Below are 23,872 nucleotides of genomic sequence, written 5' to 3'. Positions count from 1 at the left end.
GTCCCTCTTTGTTCTTTTAATAAGTTGGGAGGTATGTAGTAAGCTGCCTAGCAATATCTGCCTCACCCCTAATTCTTAATGCTCTCTGTTCTCTCCTGTGTAGCAGGGCTCAGGCTGCTGACATCATCAAGGCACACAAAGAACAGCCAATCAGCACTTTTACATGAATGCAGGGTTGAATAACCCGGGTTGGACAATTTATACCCCTTTCACACCGCACAAATAACCCGGTATCAACCCGGCATATTGCTGGGCCGACACGGGTCGGCGTGAAAGGGGCCTTGCCGAAATCGCGGGTCGCCTGACTCGGCAATTCAACCCAGGTATAAAGCAGTGTTATACCCGGGTTGAATACCGGGTCAGTGGCTGCGTAAACGGGCTCCCGGGTCGATCTGACCCAGGACCCGTTTACTAGATAGGGAGAGGCGGCGCGGAGATGAGCTCATCTCCCAGCGCCGCCTCCACCTCCGCCCCCCACTGCTATGGCAACCCGCCCGGCATATTGCCAGGTCGGGAAAGCCTGCAGCAGCTGCCAGTGCCGGATCCCACCCGGGAAGGACCCGTTTCCAATTCCCGGGTGGGATCCGGCATTGGCAGTGTGAAAGCGGTAATAGAGTGCACATTGACCCGGATCCAACTCGTGTTTAACACTGCTTTTATATCAGGTTGAAATGCAGGGTTACTCGACCCGTGATATTCAAAAGTGGTGCTTATAGTAAGATTTTACTCACCGGTAAATCTATTTCTCGTAGTCCGTAGTGGATGCTGGGACTCCGTAAGGACCATGGGGAATAGCAGCTTCGCAGGAGACTGGGCACAACTAAAGAAAGCTTTAGGACTGCCTGGTGTGCACTGGCTCCTCCCACTATGACCCTCCTCCAGACCTCAGTTAGGATACTGTGCCCGGAAGAGCTGACACAAAGGAAGGATTTTGAATCCCGGGTAAGACTCATACCAGCCACACCAATCACACCGTATAACTCGTGATACTATACCCAGTTAACAGTATGAAATACAACGGAGCCTCTCAACAGTTGGCTCAACAATAACCCTTTAGTTAGGCAATAACTATATACAAGTATTGCAGACAATCCGCACTTGGGATGGGCGCCCAGCATCCACTACGGACTACGAGAAATAGATTTACCGGTGAGTAAAATCTTACTTTCTCTGACGTCCTAAGTGGATGCTGGGACTCCGTAAGGACCATGGGGATTATAACAAAGCTCCCAAACAGGCGGGAGAGTGCGGTTGACTCTGCAGCACCGAATGAGCAAACTCTAGGTCCTCCTCAGCCAGGGTATCAAACTTGTATACTCTTGCAAAAGTGTTTGAACCCGACCAAGTAACAGCTCGGCAAATTTGTAAAGCCGAGACCCCTCGGGCAGCCGCCCAAAAAGAGCCCACTTTCCTCGTTGAATGGGCTTTTACAGATTTAGGGTGCGGCAGTCCAGCCGCAGAATGTGCAAGTTGAATCGTGCTACAGATCCAGCGAGCAATAGTCTGCTTAGAAGCAGGAGCACCCAGCTTGTTGGGTGCATACAGGATAAATAGCGAGTCAGTTTTCCTGACTCCAGCCGTCCTGGAAACATATTTTTCAGGGCCCTGACTACGTCCAGTAACTTGGAATCCTCCAAGTCCCCAGTAGCCGCAGGCACCACAATAGGTTGGTTCACATGAAAAACGGATACCACCTTAGGAAGGAATTGGGAACGAGTCCTCAATTCCGCCCTATCCATATAAAAAAATTAGATAAGGGCTTTTGCATGATAAAGCCGCTAATTCTGATACACGCCTGGCCGACGCCAAGGCCAACAGCATGACCACTTTCCACGTGAGGTATTTTAGCTCCACGGATTTAAGTGGCTCAACTCAATGCGACTTCAGGAAATCCAACACCACGTTGAGATCCCCCGGTGCCACTGGAGGCACAAACGGGGGCTGACTATGCAGCACTCCCTTAACAAAAGTCTGAACTTCAGGCAGTGAAGTCAGTTCTATTTTGGAAGAAAATAGATAGAGCTGAAATCTGGACCTTAATGGAACCCAATTTTAGGCCCATAGTCACCCCTGACTGTAGGAAGTGCAGAAATCGACCTAGCTGAAATTCCTCCATTGGGGCCTTCCTGGCCTCTCAGCACGCAACATATTTCCGCCATATGCGGTGATAATGGTTTGCGTTCACTTCTTTCCTAGCTTTAATTAGCATAGGAATAACTTCCTCCAGAATGCCCTTTTCCTTCAGGATCTGGCGTTCAACCGCCATCCCGTCAAACGCAGCCGCGGTACGTCTTGGAACAGACAGGCCCCCTGCTGCAGCAGGTCCTGTCCGAGCGGCAGAGGCCATGGGTCCTCTGAGATCATTTCTTGGAGTTCTGGGTACCAAGCTCTTCTTGGCCAATCCGGAACAATGAGTATAGTTCTTACTCCTCTCCTTCTTATTATTCTCATTACCCTGGGTATGAGAGGCAGAGAAGGGAACACATACCCACGGTGTTACCAGAGCGTCCACAGCTATCGCCTAAGGGTCCCTTGACCTGGCGCAATATCTTTTTAGCTTTTTGTTGAGGTGGGACGCCATCATGTCCACCTGTGGCCTTTCCCAACGGTGTACCATCATTTGGAAGACTTCTGGATGAAGTCCCCACTCTCCCGGGTGGAGGTCGTGTCTGCTGAGAAAGTCTGCTTCCCAGTTATCCACTCCGGGAATGAACACTGCTGACAGTGCTAACACATGATTTTCCGCCCATCGGAGAATCCTTGTAGCTTCTGCCATCGCCATCCTGCTTCTTGTGCCGCCCTGTCGGTTTACATGAGTGACCGCCGTGATGTTGTCTGACTGGATCAGCACCGGCCGGTGTTGAAGCAGGGTCTAGCCTGACTTAGGGCATTGTAAATGGCTCTTAGTTCCAGAATATTTTTGTGTAGGGAAGTCTCCTGACTTGTCCATAGTCCTTGGAAGTTTCTTCCCTGTGTGACTGCCCCCCCAGCCTCGAAGGCTGGCATCCGTGGTCACCAGGACCCAGTCCTGTATGCCGAATCTGCGGCCCTCTAGAAGATGAGCACTCTGCAGCCACCACAACAGCGACACCCTGGCCCTTGGAGACAGGGTTATCCGCCGATGCATCTGAAGATGCGACCCGGACCACTTGTCCAACAGATCCCACTGGAAGATCCTTGCATGGGACCTGCCGAAGGGAATTTCTTCGTAAGAAGCTACCATCTTTCCCAGGGCTCGCGTGCATTGATGCACCGACACCTGTATTTGTATTAGGAGGTCTCTGTCTAGAGACGACAACTCCTTGGACTTCTCCTCCAGGAGAAACCCTTTTTTCTTGTTCTGTGTCCAGAACCATACCCAGGAACAGTAGACGCGTCGTAGGAACCAGCTGCGACTTTGGAATATTCAGAATCCAGCCGTGCTGTTGTAGCACTTCCCGAGATAGTGCTACTCCGACGAACAACTGCTCCCTGGACCTCGCCTTTATAAGGAGATCGTCCAAGTACGGGATAATTATTTCGGCCATTACCTTGGTAAATACCCTCGGTGCCGGGGATAGACCAACGGCAACGTCTGGAATTGGTAATGACAATCCTGGTGAGGAGGGTAAATATGGACATGCAGGTAAGCATCCTTGATGTCCAGTGATACCATGAAATTCTCTAGGCTTGCACTAATCGCCCTGAGCGATTCCATTTTGAACTTGAACCTTCGTATATAAGTGTTCAAGGATTTCAAATTTAGAATGGGTCTCACCGAACCGTCTGGTTTCGGTACCACAAACATTTTGGAATAGTAACCCCGGCATTGTTGAAGGAGGGGTACCTTGATTTCACCTGCTGGAAGTACAGCTTGTGAATTGCCGCCAGTACTACCTCCCTTTCTCCGAGGGCAGCAGGCAAGGCTGATGTGAGGTAACGGCGAGGGGGAGTCGCCTCGAACTCCAGCTTGTATCCCTGTGATACTACTTGCAGAACCTAGGGATCCACCTGTGGGCAAGCCCACTGGTCCATGAAGTTCCCGAGACGCGCCCCCACAGCACCTGTCTCCACCTGTGGAGCCCCAGCGTCATGCGGTGGACTCCGAGGAAGCGGGGGAAGATTTTTGATCCTGGGAACTGGCTGTCTGGTGCAGCTTTTTCCTTCTTCCCTTGTCTCTGTGCAGAAAGGAAGCGCCTTTGACCCGCTTGCTTTTCTGAAGCCGAAAGGACTGTACCTGGAAATACGGTGCTTTCTTAGGCTGTGAGGAAACCTGAGGTAAAAAAAAATTTCTTCCCAGCTGTTGCTGTGGAAACGAGGTCCCAGAGACCATCCCCAAACAATTCCTCACCCTTATAAGGCAGAATCTCCATGTGCCTTTTAAAGTCAGCATCACCTGTCCACTGCCGGGTCTCTAATACCCTCCTGGCAGAATGGACATTGCATTAATTCTGGATGCCAGCCGGCAAATATCCCTCTGTGCATCCCTCATATATAAGACGACGTCTTTAAAATGCTCTATGTTAGCAAAAAATTATCCCTGTCTAGGGTATTAATATTATCTGACAGGGTATCAGACCACGCTGCAGCAGCACTATTCATGCTGAGGCAATTGCAGGTCTCAGTATAGTACCTGAGTGTGTATATACAGACTTCAAGATAGCCTCCTGCTTTTTATCAGCAGGCTCCTTCAAAGTGGCCGTATCCTAAGACGGCAGTGCCACCTTTTTTGACAAACGTGTGAGCGCCTTATCCACCCTAGGGGATATCTCCCAACGTGACCTATCCTCTGGCGGGAAAGGGTACGCCAGCAGTAACTTTTTACACACTTCATTCACTCATCTGATGGGGGAACAAAACACTGGCTGCTTTTTCTCCCCAAACATAAAGCCGAGATTATGCAACGGATGATCCTAGTGGATTGTGTATATGTCTCAACCTCGTCGACACTGGAGTCAGACTCTGTGTCGACATCTGTGTCTGCCATCTGAGGTAACGGGCGTTTTTTGAGCCCCTGATGGCCTTTGAGACGCCTGGGCAGGCGCGGGCTGAGAAGCCGGCTGTCCCACAGCTGTTACGTCATCCAGCCTTTATGTAAGGAGTTGACATTGTCGGTAAATACCTTCCACCTATCCATCCACTCTGGTGTCGGCCCCACAGGGGGCGACATCCCATTTATCGGCCTCTGCTCCGCCTCCACGTAACCTTCCTCATCCAACATGTCGACACAGCCGTACCGACACACCGCACACACACACACAGGGAATGCTCTGACTGAGGACAGGACCCCACAAAGTCCTTCGGGGAGACAGAGAGAGAGTATGCCAGAGCGCTATATAATGCAGGGATTAACACTATAACTGAGTGATTTTTCCCCCAATAGCTGCTTGTATACACATATTTCGCCTAAATTTGGTGCCCCTCCTCTCTTTTTAACCCTTTGAGCCTGAAAACAACAAGGGAGAGCCTGGGGAGCCGTCTTCCAGCTGCACTGTGAAGAAAAAATGGCGCCAATGTGCTGAGGGAGATAGCCCCGCCCCTTTTTCGGCGGACTTTTCTCCCGCTTTTTTCATGGATTCTGGCAGGGGTAATTTATCACATATATAGCCCTGGGACTATATAATGTGATGATTTGCCAGCCAAGGTGTTTATATTGCCCTCAGGGCGCCCCCCCCCCCCCCCAGCGCCCTGCACCCATCAGTGACCGGAGTGTGAGGTGTGCATGAGGAGCAATGGCGCACAGCTGCAGTGCTGTGCGCTACCTTGTTGAAGACAGAAGTCTTCTGCCGCCGATTTTCCGGAACACTTCTTGCTTCTGGCTCTGTAAGGGGGCCGGCGGCGCGGCTCCGGGAACGAACACCAAGGTCGGGTCCTGCGGTCGATCCCTCTGGAGCTAATGGTGTCCAGTAGCCTAAGAAGCCCAAACTACCACCAGTTAGGTAGGTTCGCTTCTTCTCCCCTTAGTCCCTCGCTGCAGTGAGTCTGTTGCCAGCAGATCTCACTGTAAAATAAAAAACCTAAAATATACTTTCTTTCCAGGAGCTCAGGAGAGCCCCTAGTGTGCATCCAGCTCAGCCGGGCACAAGATTCTAACTGAGGTCTGGAGGAGGGTCATAGTGGGAGGAGCCAGTGCACACCAGGTAGTCCTAAAGCTTTCTTTAGTTGTGCCCAGTCTCCTGCGGAGCCGTTATTCCCCATGGTCCTTACGGAGTCCCAGCATCCACTTAGGACGTCAGAGGAAATACCCCTTTCACACTGCCAATGCCGGATCCCACCCGGGAATTGGAAACGGGTCCTTCCCGGGTGGGAACCAGCATTGGCAGCTGCTGCAGGCTTCACCGACCCGAAAATACGCCGGGCGGGTTGCCATAGCAGCGGGGGGCAGAGCCGGCGGCAGCGCTGGGAGATGAGATCATCTCCGCGCCGCCTCTCCCTGCTGTAGTAAACGGGTCCCGGGACGCATCGTCCCGGGAGCCAGTTTACGCAGCCACTGACCCGGTATTCAACCCGGGTATAACACTGCTTTATTATTGAATTGCCGAGTCAGGGGACCCGCAATTTCGGCTATGCCCCTTTCACACCGCACGCCGACCCGGCGATACCGGGTTATTTGTGCAATGTGAAAGGGGTATTAGTTGTTTTGCTCATTTGTTTTTGTACTTTGCTAGGCACTGCGGAACCCTTGTGGCACCATATAAATAAAGGATAATAATGAAATCATGATGTGAATAAAACGAAAACCACAACATTTATTCAAACAAAAGGCAGGCACACAAATAATAAAATTCAATAAAATATATCAAACAGGGAAAGCATTAAGTACAGTTTAGTAAGATATTGACACCAAGGATAATATAACCCACTGTCCATGGTGCTCAGATAATTTAGTTTTATATTTAACAAATGATGAGGCAAAATGCCAGTGTAGACGTCCGCAAAAGGCTCAATCACGACACTGTTTTGCTATTCATTTGGTATTAAGCTGGCCATATACTAGGTCGATATCGTGTACGAATACATGATTTTGATGCCTCATACGCTGCATCGTGTGCACATCGTACCATGTTTAAGGCACATATGATGCATCGTATTATTTTGAGGGCCAGTTCCCTGGCCTTTTTTTTGTGTGAGGTACACAATCGATCATTTAACGACAAGTCGTTAGCACACTGTGCGTCACTCGTGTTGTCCGGGAATGCCAGGGAGCTACCAGGAGGTTGAAGAGAAATCATGATACGACTCGCATCGGATATGGGTCATTCTGATGTATGTTTCTGCATAGTCTGGTCAATAGGGTTGGGTGAAGCTGCTCATGCGCTTGGCACTTCCTCATCAGCTGCCAACAAAGGTAAATCTTTTTGCGGAGGTGTGTTTCTGCTAGAGCTCTCAAAGAACCAACGGCAATATGTAACAATACATAATTATAGTTACTATTACCCACCATTGGCAAGTAGCCCCCTTAGTGACATTACTATGGAGCAAAAAAAAAAAAAAAAAAAAAAAAAGTGATTACATTTAAAAATAACAACTCAGATCTGTGCTGAGTTACAAGCAGAGCCAGATATAAACTTCACGGGGCCCTAGGCAAGATACCGGTTTGGGCCTCCCGTACCCCCCTTTTTATTTAGTGCACTACAGGATATTTTTTGTGGTAGGTGGGGAGTGGATTAGATTGCCCTATATAACAGAAAACAATAAACCACATTGGCCCTCAACAGGAAAAAAAAACCAAAACACTACAGGCAGGGATCCTGGCGGTCAGCATACAGATGCCGGGATCCCGGCTGCTAGAATGCCGGCAGGGGGGTGAACACAACAAAGCCCCTTGTGGGCCTACTGCGCTCACCACGCTGCAGGCTCGGTGGCTCGACAAAGGTTTTATTCCCTATCTATGGGTGTCATGGGCACCAAGGAGTGGAAACAGCCTGTTAGCCAGGATTCCGGCTGGCGGCATTGTCAGTGGTCGGGATTCCAGCGTCGGTATCCTGATCGTCTGCAATTTAACTCCATCCCATACCAGCTGCTGTGATGACCTACATATAATACCAGTAAAGGTGCCCATCACATTATACTACCATGGGGGGCACATCATTTAACATTGGCTGTACAACCCTTCAATAACACCAGTAGTTGTGCCACTTGCAATATAGCAGTAAAGATGCCCATTGTTTTGAACCAACATGGTACCTAATAAAAATGAATCATGTTATATCATATATATTTGGATCACATTATACCAACAGAGATAAACATCACATTACAGTATATTGGAAGACATCCCAATAACATGAGTAATTCATGTTGATTGCTTCTGGGGTAATGTGGGAAAGCAGAAACAAAAGGAGAAGTATGTAAAAGCTTTTACTGCTCATTCTGTGAGAGCCATAGTCTGAGCTTGCAGGCAAATCGGCACAAGAGGTCAGCGACTATATATAATGTACACAACTGTTCCAGAAACTCTCTAAATCGCAGTTGTGAGGAGAGTTTATTTACCTGATGACAACCAGTTGCGTTTCCTTACTGTGGGGTGCGCAGGGCTCGGTGCCCGGCCCAGCATGAAATATCCCATACTCCAGTCAGCCCAATCTGCCCATGGTGCTGGCAGTGGCTGCTGTTGTGCTAGGGTTGGCGGCTGGCACTTCGATGCCCTGCATACAGTGGGACTCTAAGGGGGAGATTCAAATCTTGAAGCTCCCCTCCCGCCCCCATTGCGCCCGCCGGCCTTATTCAAATGTTACTACCGATGGGTGCGATATCAGCATTTCAGCTCGCCACCCCCAGGGGTGGCGAGCTGAAATGCGTGAAAAGTGACCCGTTTGGACGATCAAACGGGACTTTTCCCGATCGCGCCCAAGTCTTTAGTCGGGTTTAGCTGCTTTACGCGGCTAAACCCGTCTCTTATGGGCGCGATCAGCGCGAAAACGGGGGTCATTAGAATATCGCCCCGCAATCTCCCGTCACTTTAGACGGGAGATCGGGGGCAATAGAAGATTTGAATCCCGCCCTAAGAGTGCTGAACAAGTCCACATGTCACACGGTGGTTGCACAGTACCTCTGCTAACGTTTTGCAGAGGTACAGTAATGGAGTTCAGCGCCAGTATTAGTGATATTAATACAGGTTGAGTATCCCATATCCAAATATTCCGAAATACGGAATATTCCAAAATACGGACTTTTTTGAGAAAGAGTGAGATAGTGAAATCTTGGTTTTTTGATGGCTCAATGTACACAAACTTTATTTAATACACAAAGTTATTAAAAATATTGTATTAAATGACCCCCAGGCTGTGTGTATAAGGTGTATATGAAACATAAATTAATTGTGTGAATGTAGACACACTTTGTTTAATGCACAAAGTTATAAAAAATATTGGCTAAAATTACCTTCAGGCTGTGTGTATATGGTGTATATGAAACATAAATGCATTCTGTGCTTAGACTTGGGTCCCATCACCATGATATCTCATTATGGTATGCAATTATTCCAAAATACGGAAAAATCCCATATCCAAAATACCTCTGGTCCCAAGCATTTTGTATAAGGGATACTCAACCTGTACTGATCTGAGCCCAGTTACTGAGCCTATGTAAACATTTACCTGTAACTAGACATTAGCCTTTGTGATGGATGGATCATTGATTGGCCAGATTTGGTGGGGCCCTGCTTAGGGCCCCTTGGCACCCGCTGGGCCCTAGGCGTGTGCCTAGGTTGCGTTGTGGGCAATCCGAGCCTCGTTATAAACACCAGATACAGTAGACTGGGGAGACCTCTCTCTGCAGAAGTTAATTTTATGCCTCATTACACATTCTACCATACACTGCCCCCAGGTCACCATACATAGCATTGTAATGCTGCTAGTACACATTATGCTACATATTCTATCTAGGTCACATTATTACTCAGTGCCCCCAATACATATTATGCCACACATTTGTGCCCCAGTTAGTTTTATAACACACTGTAGTGCCCGTAATTCATATTATGCCCCACTGTAGTACCCACCATTTATATTGTACATCAATACACTGCCCACAGTTCAGATAATGCCAAACTATAGTGCATCCAATCCATATTGTGCCACATTACAATACCCCATGTCATATTGTGTAACATAATAGTGCTCTCCAGTTCATATTATGCTAATTACAGTGCCCCCAGGTCAGAATATGCCCCACTACATTACACAATTCACTACGCACCCCTTTTACCGTCATAACATCCGTTACACACACCACTCACTGAAAATGGAACGTCTCCCCATTAAGCAGCCTTATCCTACAAAGAAGTCTGATTAGAATTTCTATCCCATTATCCTCTTCTTATTTTCAACTTATTTGCCAATGGCAACGTTTCAAGTACACCAACCCTATCAGCAGCATCTTGCAGGGTCTGGGGGAGGCATCTGCAGAGATGATTGCAGTTTATACTGAGGGGCGGGCAAAAACAGTGGAGGAGGGCGAAGTGACCAGTTTCTAATGCACAAAATTCCACTTTGGGTGGAGATCTAAATTTCAGTATTCTGGACCCTATTCAGCATCCGTTGCAGTTTTGCTAAATTAGCAAAACTGCAACTGCTTGCGATCACATACTGGGGGCCACCCAGCATGCAAATGGCCTCCAGCTATGCGATCGTGCATCGCTGTCCCAGCAAATTAAGGGATGACCCCATGCCTACGAAGGCAGGTGCAAGTCGGCCATCTTACATGTTGCGGTGGCCACGTGTGACATCGCACAGCCCCCTCGAAAACGGCCCAGACCCGCATGCGTTCCCGACACGCCCCCAACACCTTTGTCTGACAATCAGGCAGAGGAGTACGCATCAATGCAATGCAAAATCATTGGATCAGACTGGCTGAATTGGGGGCCTGGTTGGGTCACTACCGGGAGCTCTAAGTGGTAAGCCGTGGGGGGGAGGGTTAGAGTTAGGCTGTGGAGAGGAGGAGTTAGGGTTAGGCTGCAGGGAGGGGGGGGGGGGGGGGTTTAGGTTTGAGCACCACTGGGGAGGGTTGGGATGCGGGGGAGGGGGAATAGGTTAGGGCAGAGGTTCCCAAACTGTGTGCCGTGGCTCCCTGGGGTGCCTCGGGACACTTGCAGGGGTGCCCTGGGTTGGTGGTCCAGGACCAATTCAAATTATTCATGGTCAATATAATAGGCAAAACCAGTGCTGGTAGCTGCCAGTCATAAAATATGTGGCCAAACAGAAGCAAATCTTGTCCCTCACCACACAACTGACCCTAAGGATGACATATAAACGCGATCTACTTAATGTAATATTTCTAAATTTCTCAATAAGAAATTTTTGGCCTAGGGGTGCCGTGAAAATAAATTCTGATATTCTAGGACGCCGTGATTCAAAAAAGTTTGGAAACCACTGGGTTAGGGGGTGTAAAACGACTTACCCGACCCCTATCGAGATTCTCTGCTTCGGGATGCTGGTGTCGATCATATTACCGCCAGAATATCATATGTATTCCTTTCCTGGGGCTCCACCTGCAATTTTCCAGCCAATACAGGGCACCACAAATGACATCCTTGCACTATAGCCCCATATAGGAAAATAGGCTATAGATGATGTTTGAGCTGGCATGCATCAAATGATCCGAAATAGCTATACTGCACCTAAACCTTTAAATATTATTTATGTGTAGGCTTCCCAAACTCAGCCCTCACTAGCTCCAAGAGTTGTCATTCGCCAGACCACCTGTGCATCTGTAGTTACACACTGTGCCAGGCAGGACTGTGAGGGGTCGTTAGGAGGATAGACTGGCCGCCGCCCTATTACACGGAGCCTGGTATGGAGTGGAAGGGGGTGATCATCCCGGTGCCGCCCGCAAATGACAGGGCAGCCACACACAGCAGCGGCGGGCACAGCGCATTTGTCACTATCACACTGGGTTCTGGGCAGCAGCGCACGCCCCCTGGCGGCCCCGCATAGCGGCCCGTTACCTTCATGACACCGTCCGCTCTGCTCTCCCCACCGACCCGGTCCCTGACAGGCAACCATCAGTCGCCGCTGCTACATGTAAATTCCACCATTAGATGACATCACCGCTCATGTGACCGGACATGGGCGTGACATCATCAGCAGTGACACACGTGACCAACACTTGGCGTACACAGTGCAATGTGATGCAGGGTACCGGATAGATGGAGACAGCACGTTACACATACTGTACAAATACATACACACATTAACGCTGAAGATCCACGTAAGTGCATGAGCAAAATCTACAGTGCGTAACATTTAAATACTACTAAGGTAATAGGCTTATTATTAAATTAATAGGCTGATTGCACTCCATACTTGCCTACCTGACCCTCTCCATGAGGGAGAAAATGCTCTGTTCCTGGACTTTCCTGGTAATGTATGATTGCCATCACCTGTGGTGAGCTAGTTAATTCATACCTCCCAACTGTCCCGATTTTCGCGGGACAGTCCCGTTTTTTGGGGACTGTCCCGCTGTCCCACCCGCGGGCCACAGTGTCCCGCGGTGGGGGGGGGGCAGTTGGGAGGCTCTGTCTCTCGCTGCCCTGCTTAGCAGAGCAGCGGTGAATAGACGCTGTGCGCATGCGCACAGCGTCTATTCATTGGAGACAGAGGGAGACGGGGCATGCCAGCAGCTCACAGAGCGCTGGGCATGCCCCTTCAGTGACGAAAACGGGGGCGTGGCTCGCGATCGCGGGTCCTCCCGTGAAGCCACGCCCCTTTTCATAGACCACGCCCCCTTTTCGGGAGCGCGCACGGCTTCGCCGCGCGTGTGTCCCTCTTTAAAGAAGAGACAAGTTGGGAGGTATGCAATTGATAAGAAAGGTGTTTCACCACAGGTGATGGCAATCATACATTACCAGGAAAGTCCAGGAACAGAGCATTTTCTCCCTCATGGAGAGGGTCAGGTAGGCAAGTATGTTGCACTCTGGGTTCATACAGACCAGCTAACACTTAAGGGGTATACACACTAGGCGATTTCAGCCAAAAAATAAACGACAACTACATAAATGTCGTTATCGTTTATTTTTAGGGTTATATCGTCCAGTGTATGGAGGCAATATTGGTGACCGATGAACGATGCGCGCTCCAGCACGTCATTCAGCGATCACCAATATTGAACTGACGTAGCTCAACCCGTCAATGTCGGGCTGAGCTGCATGTCCAGGAATGCCGCAGTGACGTCACTGAACTTTATTGTTGAACGATAACGTTCAGTGTGTATGCGCTATATCATGGAATGCTATAGTCGTTCATCGCTGGCCTTTCCTGCATGATATAGAGTATACATACTTGCCAATGTATACGATATATCGTCCGATCCATCGGTTGGGCGATATATCGGGTGCACATCGGCAAGTATGAACCCGGCCTTAGAGCGATGCGTTCTCCTGTGGGTCATTAATGAGGTACAATATCTTTTGTTTTCAACTTGAAATTTAAAGATATTGTACGAGACGACGTGCACCTGGACGTGGGTGCATGCTGTCACTTATGAGACGCAAACTATATCGTTCAGTGTGTATGAACGATATTGTTTGCAGGGCATCTTGCACAATATCACTGACATCGGAAAGTGTGTACCCAGTCTAAGGTCACATAGCCTTCAGCAGTCAATATTGTACTGGGAGCTATGGGAATATAGGGGATTATTCAGTATGGATTGCAGATTCTGCTAAAGAGCAGAATCTGCAATCCATTCTTTCGCATGCTGGGGGCCGCCCATCGCAGGGTAAGGCCGCCCAGCATGCAGAATAGCCTGCCCAGTGGCTGCGACCGCAATTTAATTGCGGTCACAGCAACTGTGGACGACCCGCTGCAGCTAGGCTGCGTATGCAGGCGGTCAACCGCCATTTTCTCATCGGAGCGGCTGCGTGTGACGCCACACAGCCACCCCGGAAACACAGTCGACCCGCCCCTGATTTCCCCGCACCGTCCCCTGCCCGCCCTCAGGCAGAAGCTTTTGCAGCCAATGCGATCTTATCACATTGGCTAGTCGTGCAGGACGGGACCTGCGCATTGACGCCGGGACCAGGGTTATTGCGGTCTGAATAACCCCCACAGTTCAGTGGCTTTAGGAACATACACCCTTGGTTGGTTGGACCAGATGATCCTGTAACACTATTAATAAATTGCTGTAGTAGAATACATACTGTAGATGTGCTACAAATTACTGCTCATAGTGAAATCATGTCATTTCATCTGCTGGCAAGAACCATGCTGTCACTAACAAAACTTTTCCACGTGCGCCTACTTGTCAGCATAGTACATTTCAAGGTGCACGTCCACTTCACAGACCTAGAAATTGTTTAAAAAAATAAAAATCAGTCTGTGTTTAGCTTTTCATGATCACGTCACTTCAAAATACAACGTCCCAGTACTTTCAGTTCCCCCACTCCTAGCCCCCATTTGTTCAATTTAACTTTTCAGCTTTTTCCCTAAAGTTCTGCTAAGTTTAATCACAAGTGTGAGGTCTACCAACCAACTTACATTTCTGTAAGTCTTAAGGTGGGTACACACTAATAGATATATCTGCAGATCAATTGATCTGCAGATATATCTATGGACGGATCGAGCAGTGTGTTTAGTTTACACACTGCTCGATCCGTCGGGGACTGACGTCATGAACTGGGCGGGCGTGTACATCGGCCGTTCAATCACCGCCGGCCGCCGCAGCATGTGTACGGGCGGTCGGCCGACCGCCCCGTACACACACAGCGACGCGCGCCGTCGGCTGTGCTGCGCGGCCGACGCGATACGTCTGTGAACGACGGAGTTCACAGATGTATCGGCCGTACACACTGGCCGACGGTCCCGCGATATATCGGCCGTTCAAAAGAACGGCCGATATATCGACCAGTGTGCCTATAGTTACTTCTTGGTTTAACCCAGTGGTTCCCAAACTTGGGGGCAGATGTATTAACCTGGAGAAGGCATAAGGAAGTGATAAACCAGTGATATGTGCAAGGTGATAAAGGCACCAGCCAATCAGATCCTAACTGTTAATTTACATAATGGAGCCGATTGGCTGGTGGGTTTATCACCTTGTACATATCACTGGTTTATCACTTCCTTATGCCTTCTCCAGGTTAATACATCTGCCCCTTGGTTCTCAAGGACCCACAACAGTTCACATTATCCAGGTCTCCTTACAGAATCACAATTGAAATAATTAGCTCCACCTGTAGGTCTTTTAAAATGTGCCAGTAATGAATACACCTGTGCACCTGCTAGGTGCCCTGAAAAAAAAACAATAACTGTTGGAGGTCCTTGAGGACCAAGTTTGGGAACCAATTGTTTAACCAACAGGTTCTCAAACTCAGTCCTCAGGATCCCACACAGTGCATGTTTTACAGGTAACCCAGCAGGTGTAAAGGTGTATTTATTTATATGACACATTTTAAAAAGTCCACAGGTAGAGCAAATTATTTTACTTGTGATTCTGTGAAACCTTGAAAACACGCACTGTGTGTGGTCCTGAGGACCGAGTTTAAGAACCTGTGGTTTAACCTATACATCTCATAAAACACAGGTTCTCAAACTTGGTCCTCAGGACCCCAAACAACAGTTCATGTTTTCTAGGTCTCCTCACAGAACTGCAAGTGAAATAATAAGTTCCACCTGTGGATATTTTAAAATGTAAAATGTATCAGTGAGTAATGAATACACCTGTGCACCTGCTAGGACCGAGTTTGAGACCCACTGTCATAGAACATCATTGGCATGCCAAATGTAAAGGTGTGTACACACACGCATACCTCCCAACATGACCCACTTCAGGAGGGACAGAATGCTCTTCTTCTGGATTTCCCTCTTAATTTATGATTGACCTCACTTGTGGTAAAACACCTTTCTTATCCATTAACCTGTTCAACACAGGTGCCAGCAATCATAAATTAAGAAAAAAGTCCAGACACAAAGCATTGTGGGGCAGATGTATTATCCTGGAGAAGGCATAAGGAAGTGATAAACCAGTGATATGTGCAAGGTGACAAACGCACCAGCCAATCAGATCCTAACTGTTAATTTACATAATGGAGCTGATTGGCTGGTGCCTTTATCACCTTGCACATATCACTGGTTTATCACTTCCTTATGCCTTTTCCAGGTTAATACATCTGTCCCAATGTCCCTCCTGGTGAGGGTCATGTTGAGAGGTATGCACACGGTAAGATTTGTTTCTTACGATTTTGACAATATAGTCAAAATCGTAAGGAAAGTTAGTGCAGATCGCAAGGTGAAAGTCACCCTGCGATCCCAATGCGCGGTCGGTATTGCAAGCCTAGATAGACTGTCAAGCAAGTCAATTTTGATTATCTCGTAGAAAAGATAGTCAAAATTTACACTTAGCCAAAATCGTACAAAGCCAGTATCGCAAGCACAGTCATCTATGCTTGCGATACTGACCTAGTCCCTATCGCATAGGGAGAATCGGGTTTTAGCCCGAATCTCACCGTGTGTACACACCTTAAGACAATAAGTCTAAATTATTTAGAAATTAATGCAAGTACTCTAATGGTTATTACATCCACAGTGATAAGTCAATTTCTCTATCGTCCTAGTGGATGCTGGGGTTCCTGAAAGGACCATGGGGAATAGCGGCTCCGCAGGAGACAGGGCACAAAAGTAAAGCTTTCCGATCAGGTGGTGTGCACTGGCTCCTCCCCCTATGACCCTCCTCCAAGCCAGTTAGATTTTTGTGCCCGGCCGAGAAGGGTGCAATCTAGGTGGCTCTCCTAAAGAGCTGCTTAGAAAAGTTTAGCTTAGGTTTTTTATTTTACAGTGAGTCCTGCTGGCAACAGGATCACTGCAACGAGGGACTTAGGGGAGAAGAAGTGAACTCACCTGCGTGCAGGATGGATTGGCTTCTTGGCTACTGGACATCAGCTCCAGAGGGACGATCACAGGTACAGCCTGGATGGTCACCGGAGCCTTGCCGCCGGCCCCCTTGCAGATGCTGAAGTAAGAAGAGGTCCAGACTCGGCGGCAGAAGACTCCTCAGTCTTCTAAAGGTAGCGCACAGCACTGCAGCTGTGCGCCATTTTCCTCTCAGCACACTTCACACGGCAGTCACTGAGGGTGCAGGGCGCTGGGAGGGGGGCGCCCTGGGAGGCAAATGAATACCTATTTTGGCTAAAAATACCTCACATATAGCCTCCGGAGGCTATATGGAGATATTTAACCCCTGCCAGAATCCGTTAAGAGCGGGAGACGAGGCCGCCGAAAAAGGGGCGGGGCCTATCTCCTCAGCACACAGCGCCATTTTCCCTCACAGAAAGGCTGGAGGGAAGGCTCCCAGACTCTCCCCTGCACTGCACTACAGAAACAGGGTTAAAACAGAGAGGGGGGGCACTAATTTGGCGTTAGAAATATATAAAAAAGATGCTATAAGGGAAAACACTTATATAAGGTTGTCCCTATATAATTATAGCGTTTTTGGTGTGTGCTGGCAAACTCTCCCTCTGTCTCTCCAAAGGGCTAGTGGGTCCTGTCCTCTATCAGAGCATTCCCTGTGTGTGTGCTGTGTGTCGGTACGTGTGTGTCGACATGTAGGAGGACGATGTTGGTGAGGAGGCGGAGCAATTGCCTGTAATGGTGATGTCACTCTCTAGGGAGTCGACACCGGAATGGATGGCTTATTTAGGGAATTACGTGATAATGTCAACACGCTGCAAGGTCGGTTGACGACATGAGACGGCCGACAAACAATAGTACCGGTCCAGACGTCTCAAAAACACCGTCAGGGGTTTTTAAAACGCCCGTTTACTTTAGTCGGTCGACACAGACAGAGACACTGAGTCCAGTGTCGACGGTGAATAAACAAACGTATTCCTTATTAGGGCCACACGTTAAAGGCAATGAAGGAGGTGTTACATATTTCTGATACTACAAGTACCACAAAAGAGGGTATTATGTGGGATGTGAAAAAACTACCATAGTTTTTCCTGAATCAGATAAATTAAATAAAGTGTGTGATGATGCGTGGGTTCCCCCCGATAGAAAATTATGGGCGGTATACCCTTTCCCGCCAGAAGTTAGGGCGAGTTGGGAAACACCCCTTAGGGTGGATAAGGCGCTCACACGCTTATCAAAACAAGTGGCGGTACCGTCTATAGATAGGGCCGTCCTCAAGGACCAGCTGACAGGAGGCTGGAAAATATCATAAAAAGTATATACACACATACTGGTGTTATACTGCGACCAGCGATCGCCTCAGCCTGGATGTGCAGAGCTGGGGTGGCTTGGTCGGATTCCCTGACTAAAAATATTGATACCCTTGACAGGGACAGTATTTTATTGACTATAGAGCATTTAAAGGATGCATTTCTATATATGCGAGATGCACAGAGGGATATTTGCACTCTGGCATCAAGAGTAAATGCGATGTCCATAACTGCCAGAAGATGTTATGGACACGACAGTGGTCAGGTGATGCAGATTCCAAACGGCACAAAGTTGTATTGCCGTATAAAGGAAGAGGAGTTATTTGGGGTCGGTCCATCGGACCTGGTGGCCACGGCAACTGCTGGAAAATCCACCGTTTTTACCCTAGGTCACATCTCTGCAGAAAAAGACATCGTCTTTTCAGCCTCAGTCCTTTCGTCCCTATAAGATCATATCTGCCCAGGGATAGAGGAAAGGGAAGAAGACTGCAGCAGGCAGCCCATTCCCAGGAACAGAAGCGTTCCACCGCTTCTGACAAGTTCTCAGCATGGCGCTGAGACCGTACAGGACCCCTGGATCCTACAAGTAGTATCCCAGGGGTACAAATTGGAATGTCGAGACGTTTCCCCTTCGCAGGCTCCTGAAGTCTGCTTTACCAAGGTCTCCCTCCGACAAGGAGGCAGTATGGGAAAAAATTCACAAGCTGTATTCCCAGCAGGTGATAATTAAATTACCCCTCCTACTACAAGAAAAGGGGTATTATTCCACACTATATTGTGGTACTGAAGCCAGAAGGCTAGGTGAGACTTATTCTAAAAAAAAAAAAAAAATTTTGAACACTTACAAAGGTTCAAATCAAGATGGAGTCACTCAGAGCAGTGATAACGAACCAGGAAGAAGGGGACTATATAGTGTCCCGGGACATCAGGGATGCTTACCTCTATGTCCCAAATTTGCCCTTCTCACTAAGGGTACCTCAGGTTCGTGGTGCAGAACTGTCACTATCAGTTTCAGACGCTGCCGTTTGGATTGTCCACGGCACCCCGGGTCTTTACCAAGGTAATGGCCGAAATGATGATTCTTCTTCGAAGAAAAGGCGTCTTAATTATCCCTTACTTGGACGATCTCCTGATAAGGGCATAGTCCAGGGAACAGTTGGAGGTCGGAGTAGCACTATCTAGGATACTGCTACAACAGCACGGGTGGATTCTAAATATTCCAAAATCGCTGCTGATCCCGACGACACGTCTGCTGTGCCTAGGGATGATTCTGGACACAGTCCAGAAAAAGGTGTTTCTCCCGGAAGAGAAAGCCAGGGAGTTATCCGAGCTAGTCAGGAACCTCCTAAAAACAGTGCATCATTGCACAAGGGTCCTGGTAAAAATGGTGGCTTCCTACGAAGCAATTCCATTCGGCAGATTTCACGCAAGAACTTTTCAGTGGGATCTGCTGGACAAATGATCCGGATCGCATCTTCAGATGCATCAGCGGATAACCCTATATCCAAGGACAAGGGTGTCTCTCCTGTGGTGGTTATAGAGTGCTCATCTTCTAGAGGGCCGCAGATTCGGCATTCAGGATTGGATGCTGGTGACCACGGAGCCCAGCCCGAGAGGCTGGGGAGCAGTCACACAAGGAAAAAATTTCCAGGGAGTGTGATCAAGTCTGGAGATTTTTCTCCACATAAATATTCTGGAGCTAAGGGTAAATTTATAATGCTCTAAGCTTAGCAAGACCTCTGCTTCAAGGTCAGCCGGTATTGATCCAGTGGGAAAAACATCACGGCAGTCGCCCACGTAAACAGACAGGGCGACACAAGAAGCAGGAGGGCAATGGCAAAAACTGCAAGGACTTTTCGCTGGGCGAAAAATCATGTGATAGCACTGTCAGCAGTGTTTCATCCCGGGAATGGAAACTGGGAAGCAGACTTCCTCAGCAGGCACGACCTCCACCCGGGAGAGTGGAAACTTCATCGGGAAGTTTTTTCCACATGATTGTAAACCGTTGGGAAATACCAAAGGTGGACATGATGGCGTCCCGTCTGAACAAAAAACGGGACAGGTATTGCGCCAGGTCAAGAGACCCTCAGGCAATAGCTGTGGACGTTCTGGTAACACCGTGGGTGTACCAGTCGGTGTATGTGTTCCCTCCTCTGCTTCTCATACCTAAGGTGCTGAGAATTATAAGACGTAGAGGAGTAAGAACTATACTCATGGCTCCGGATTGGCCAAGAAGGACTTGGTACCCGGAACTTCAAGAGATGCTTACAGAGGTCTTATGGCCTCTGCCGCTAAGAAGGGACTTGCTTCAGCAAGTACCATGTCTGTTCCAAGACTTACCGCAGCTGCGTTTGTCGGCATGGCGGTGGAAAGCCGGATCCTAAGGGAAAAAGGCATTCCGGAAGAGGTCATTCCTACCCTGGTCAAAGCCAGAAAGGAGGTGACCGCACAACATTATCACCACATGTGGCGAAAATATGTTGCGTGGTGTGAGGCCAGGAAGGCCCCACAAAGAAATTTCAACTCGGTCGTTTCCTGCATTTCCTGCAAACAGGAGTGTCTATGGGCCTCAAATTGGGGTCCATTAAGGTTCAAATTTCGGCCCTGTCGATTTTCTTCCAGAAAGAATTGGCTTCAGTTCCTGAAGTCCAGAAGTTTGTCAAGGGAGTATTGCATATACAACCCCCTTTTTGTGCCTCCAGTGGCACTGTGGGATCTCAACGTAGTTCTGGGATTCCTCAAATCACATTGGTTTAAAACCAGTCAAATCTGTGGATTTGAAGCATCTCACATGAAAAGTGACCATGCTCTTGGCCCTGGCCTGGACCAGGCGAGTGTCAAATTGGTGGTTTTTTCTCAAAAAAGCCCATATCTGTTTGTCCATTCGGACAGGGCAGAGCTGCGGACGCGTCCCCAGTTCTCTCCCTAAGGTGGTGTCAGTGTTTCACCTGAACCAGCTTATTGTGGTGCCTTGCACCTACTAGGGACTTGGAGGACTCCAAGTTGCTAGATGTTGTCAGGGCCCTGAAAATATGTTCCAGGACGGCTGGAGTCAGGAAAACTGACTTGCTGTTATCCTGTATGCACCCAACAAACTGGGTGCTCTTGCTTCTAAGCAGACTATTGCTAGTTGGATGTGTAATACAATTCAGCTTGCACATTCTGTGGCAGGCCTGCCACAGCCAAAATATGTAAATGCCCATTCCACAAGGAAGGTGGGCTCATCTTGGGCGGCTGCCCGAGGGGTCTCGGCTTTACAACTTTGCCGAGCAGCTACTTGGTCAGGGGCAAACACGTTTGCTAAATTCTACAAATTTGATACCCTGGCTAAGGAGGACCTGGAGTTCTCTCATTCGGTGCTGCAGAGTCATCCGCACTCTCCCGCCCGTTTGGGAGCTTTGGTATAATCCCCATGGTCCTTTCAGGAACCCCAGCATCCACTAGGACGATAGAGAAAATAAGAATTTACTTACCGATAATTCTATTTCTCGGAGTCCGTAGTGGATGCTGGGCGCCCATCCCAAGTGCGGATTATCTGCAATACTTGTACATAGTTACAAAAATCGGGTTATTATTGTTGTGAGCCATCTTTTCAGAGGCTCCGCTGTTATCATACTGTTAACTGGGTTTAGATCACAAGTTGTACGGTGTGATTGGTGTGGCTGGTATGAGTCTTACCCGGGATTCAAAATTCCTCCCTTATTGTGTACGCTCGTCCGGGCACAGTACCTAACTGGCTTGGAGGAGGGTCATAGGGGGAGGAGCCAGTGCACACCACCTGATCGGAAAGCTTTACTTTTGTGCCCTGTCTCCTGCGGAGCCGCTATTCCCCATGGTCCTTTCAGGAACCCCAGCATCCACTACGGACTCCGAGAAATAGAATTATCGGTAAGTAAATTCTTATTATTGTCTCATATCTTCTACTGCTCTGACAATATCACAGCCCTGATTAGAAGAATGCATCTCCTGTCGAGTTGATGACCGCAGTGATGTAACAGCCTGGACCATGGCCATCCAGCCATTTCTCAGAAAATGAAATACAGGTTGAGTATCCCATATCCAAATATTCCGAAATACGGAATATTCTGAAATACGGAATTTTTTGAGTGAGACTGAGTTAGTGAAACCTTCGTTTTCTGATGGTTCAATGTACACTAACTTTGTTTAATACACAAAGTTATTAAAAATATTGTATTAAATGACCTTCAGGCTGTGTGTATAAGGTGTATATGAAACATAAATAAATTGTGTGAATGTACACACACTTTGTTTAGTACACAAATTTATGAAAAATATTGTATTAAATTCCCTTCAGGCTGTGTGTGTAAGGTGTATGTGAAACATATATGCATTCTGTGCTTAGACTTGGGTCCCATCACCATGATATCTCATTATAGTATGCAATTATTCCAAAATACTGAAAAATCCGATATCCAAAATACGTCTGGTCCCAAGCACTTTGTATAAGGGATACTCAACCTGTATTCATTTTAAGCCATACACTGATTGTAGGTCAACAGCATCCATTTCATGAATGTAATGAAAATCCAATTGATCTGGCAAACTGTGTGAAACAGTGGTGGAGTTTGTGCAAAACAGCCTAAAGCAATAGGTAATAACTCACGTAAAGTCTGAAATTACATAATATACAGCAGGGGTGGCCAACCAGTCAGAGACAAAGAGCCAAGAAATCTTGTTAGGTACTGTACATCAAAGAGCCGAATTCGGGCCGAAGGCGCACTTGCAAAGATGGGGTGTGACCTTGTGCCTGCTAGGCCACGCCCGTGGTATAAAATACATTGAAAAAGCCAGATCCAACATAAAATACAATGAAAAAGCCACTTCTACATCAAATAATTGAAAAAGCCAGATCTGCATAAAATATATTGAAAAGCCAGTATCACATAATACACTTCAGTTCCCTCATGTGTCACTCCAGCCAGCACCAGCCTGTGTCACTCCAGCCAGCTTCCCCATGTGTATTTGGCTCCCTCAGTTCTCAGTCTACTGCATGTCTGGCTGGAGTGCAGCGGTTTACAGATCTCTTGTGGTCACGTGACTTTGAGTGTTGGGAGCCACATTTGAATAAAGAAAGAGCCGCATGTGGCTCAAGAGCCACGCGTTGGCCACCACTGATATACAGTATGACATAATGGAACCTTTCTTTTGAGACGCTGAAGTCCTTTACTTTGGAAGATTTGCCACTTGAAATGAATGTTGTACTGGCTTTCACAGCACCCAGAAGAAAGGGTGAACTCGAAACCTATTAGGTGAAAAAATCCTACTTGTACAATAACAGGGCATATCTTACTGAGACCCAAAGAGTCTTTTCAGTCTAATATGATCTTAAAGTGTGTACACACCAGAACGATATCGGCACAATGTTCCTGATATGAACACATTGTTCACAATATCATCCAGTGTGAATGCACAATGTCACTCCCGCTCATCTTCTGCAACATTGTCCATCATACCTGCATGCAGGTCCGACAGGCGACATTATTATTATATTATATGGATGATTCTTTTCTGTTGCCTAATCTAAAATTGACCATAAGATTTCTCTGACGTCCTAGTGGATGCTGGGAACTCCGTAAGGACCATGGGGAATAGCGGGCTCCGCAGGAGACTGGGCACTCTAAAAGAAAGATTAGGTACTATCTGGTGTGCACTGGCTCCTCCCTCTATGCCCCTCCTCCAGACCTCAGTTAGAATCTGTGCCCGGCCCGAGCTGGTTGCACA

General features: G+C 48.1%; 2 protein-coding genes across 3 annotated transcripts in view; one reads left to right on the top strand and one right to left on the bottom strand.

The window, feature by feature from the left end:
* RNF34 (ring finger protein 34) overlaps window positions 1–15,773 on the bottom strand; it is a 71,648-nt gene extending 55,875 nt beyond the window's left edge. Inside the window, exon 1 of one of the 2 annotated variants that reach the window (XM_063964428.1) lies at window positions 15,725–15,773. Coding sequence is in view for 1 of the 2 variants with exons in the window: in XM_063964427.1 (XP_063820497.1) it covers window positions 11,927–11,932 (6 nt within the window). In the remaining variant the exon portion in view is untranslated. Of the gene's footprint in view, window positions 1–11,926; window positions 12,057–15,724 lie in introns of those variants that run through there. The other variant, XM_063964427.1, reaches the window with a different exon arrangement.
* ANAPC5 (anaphase promoting complex subunit 5) overlaps window positions 12,107–23,872 on the top strand; it is a 272,988-nt gene continuing 261,222 nt past the window's right edge. The window contains exon 1 of the mRNA XM_063964426.1: window positions 12,107–12,189. The gene's annotated coding sequence lies outside the window, so the exon portion shown is untranslated. The remainder of the gene's footprint in view (window positions 12,190–23,872) is intronic.

Source organism: Pseudophryne corroboree, chromosome 1, assembly GCF_028390025.1.
Source record: "Pseudophryne corroboree isolate aPseCor3 chromosome 1, aPseCor3.hap2, whole genome shotgun sequence".
In the NCBI taxonomy this organism is placed as follows: Eukaryota; Metazoa; Chordata; class Amphibia; order Anura; family Myobatrachidae; genus Pseudophryne; species Pseudophryne corroboree.
This window is presented reverse-complemented; position numbering and strand designations above follow the sequence as displayed.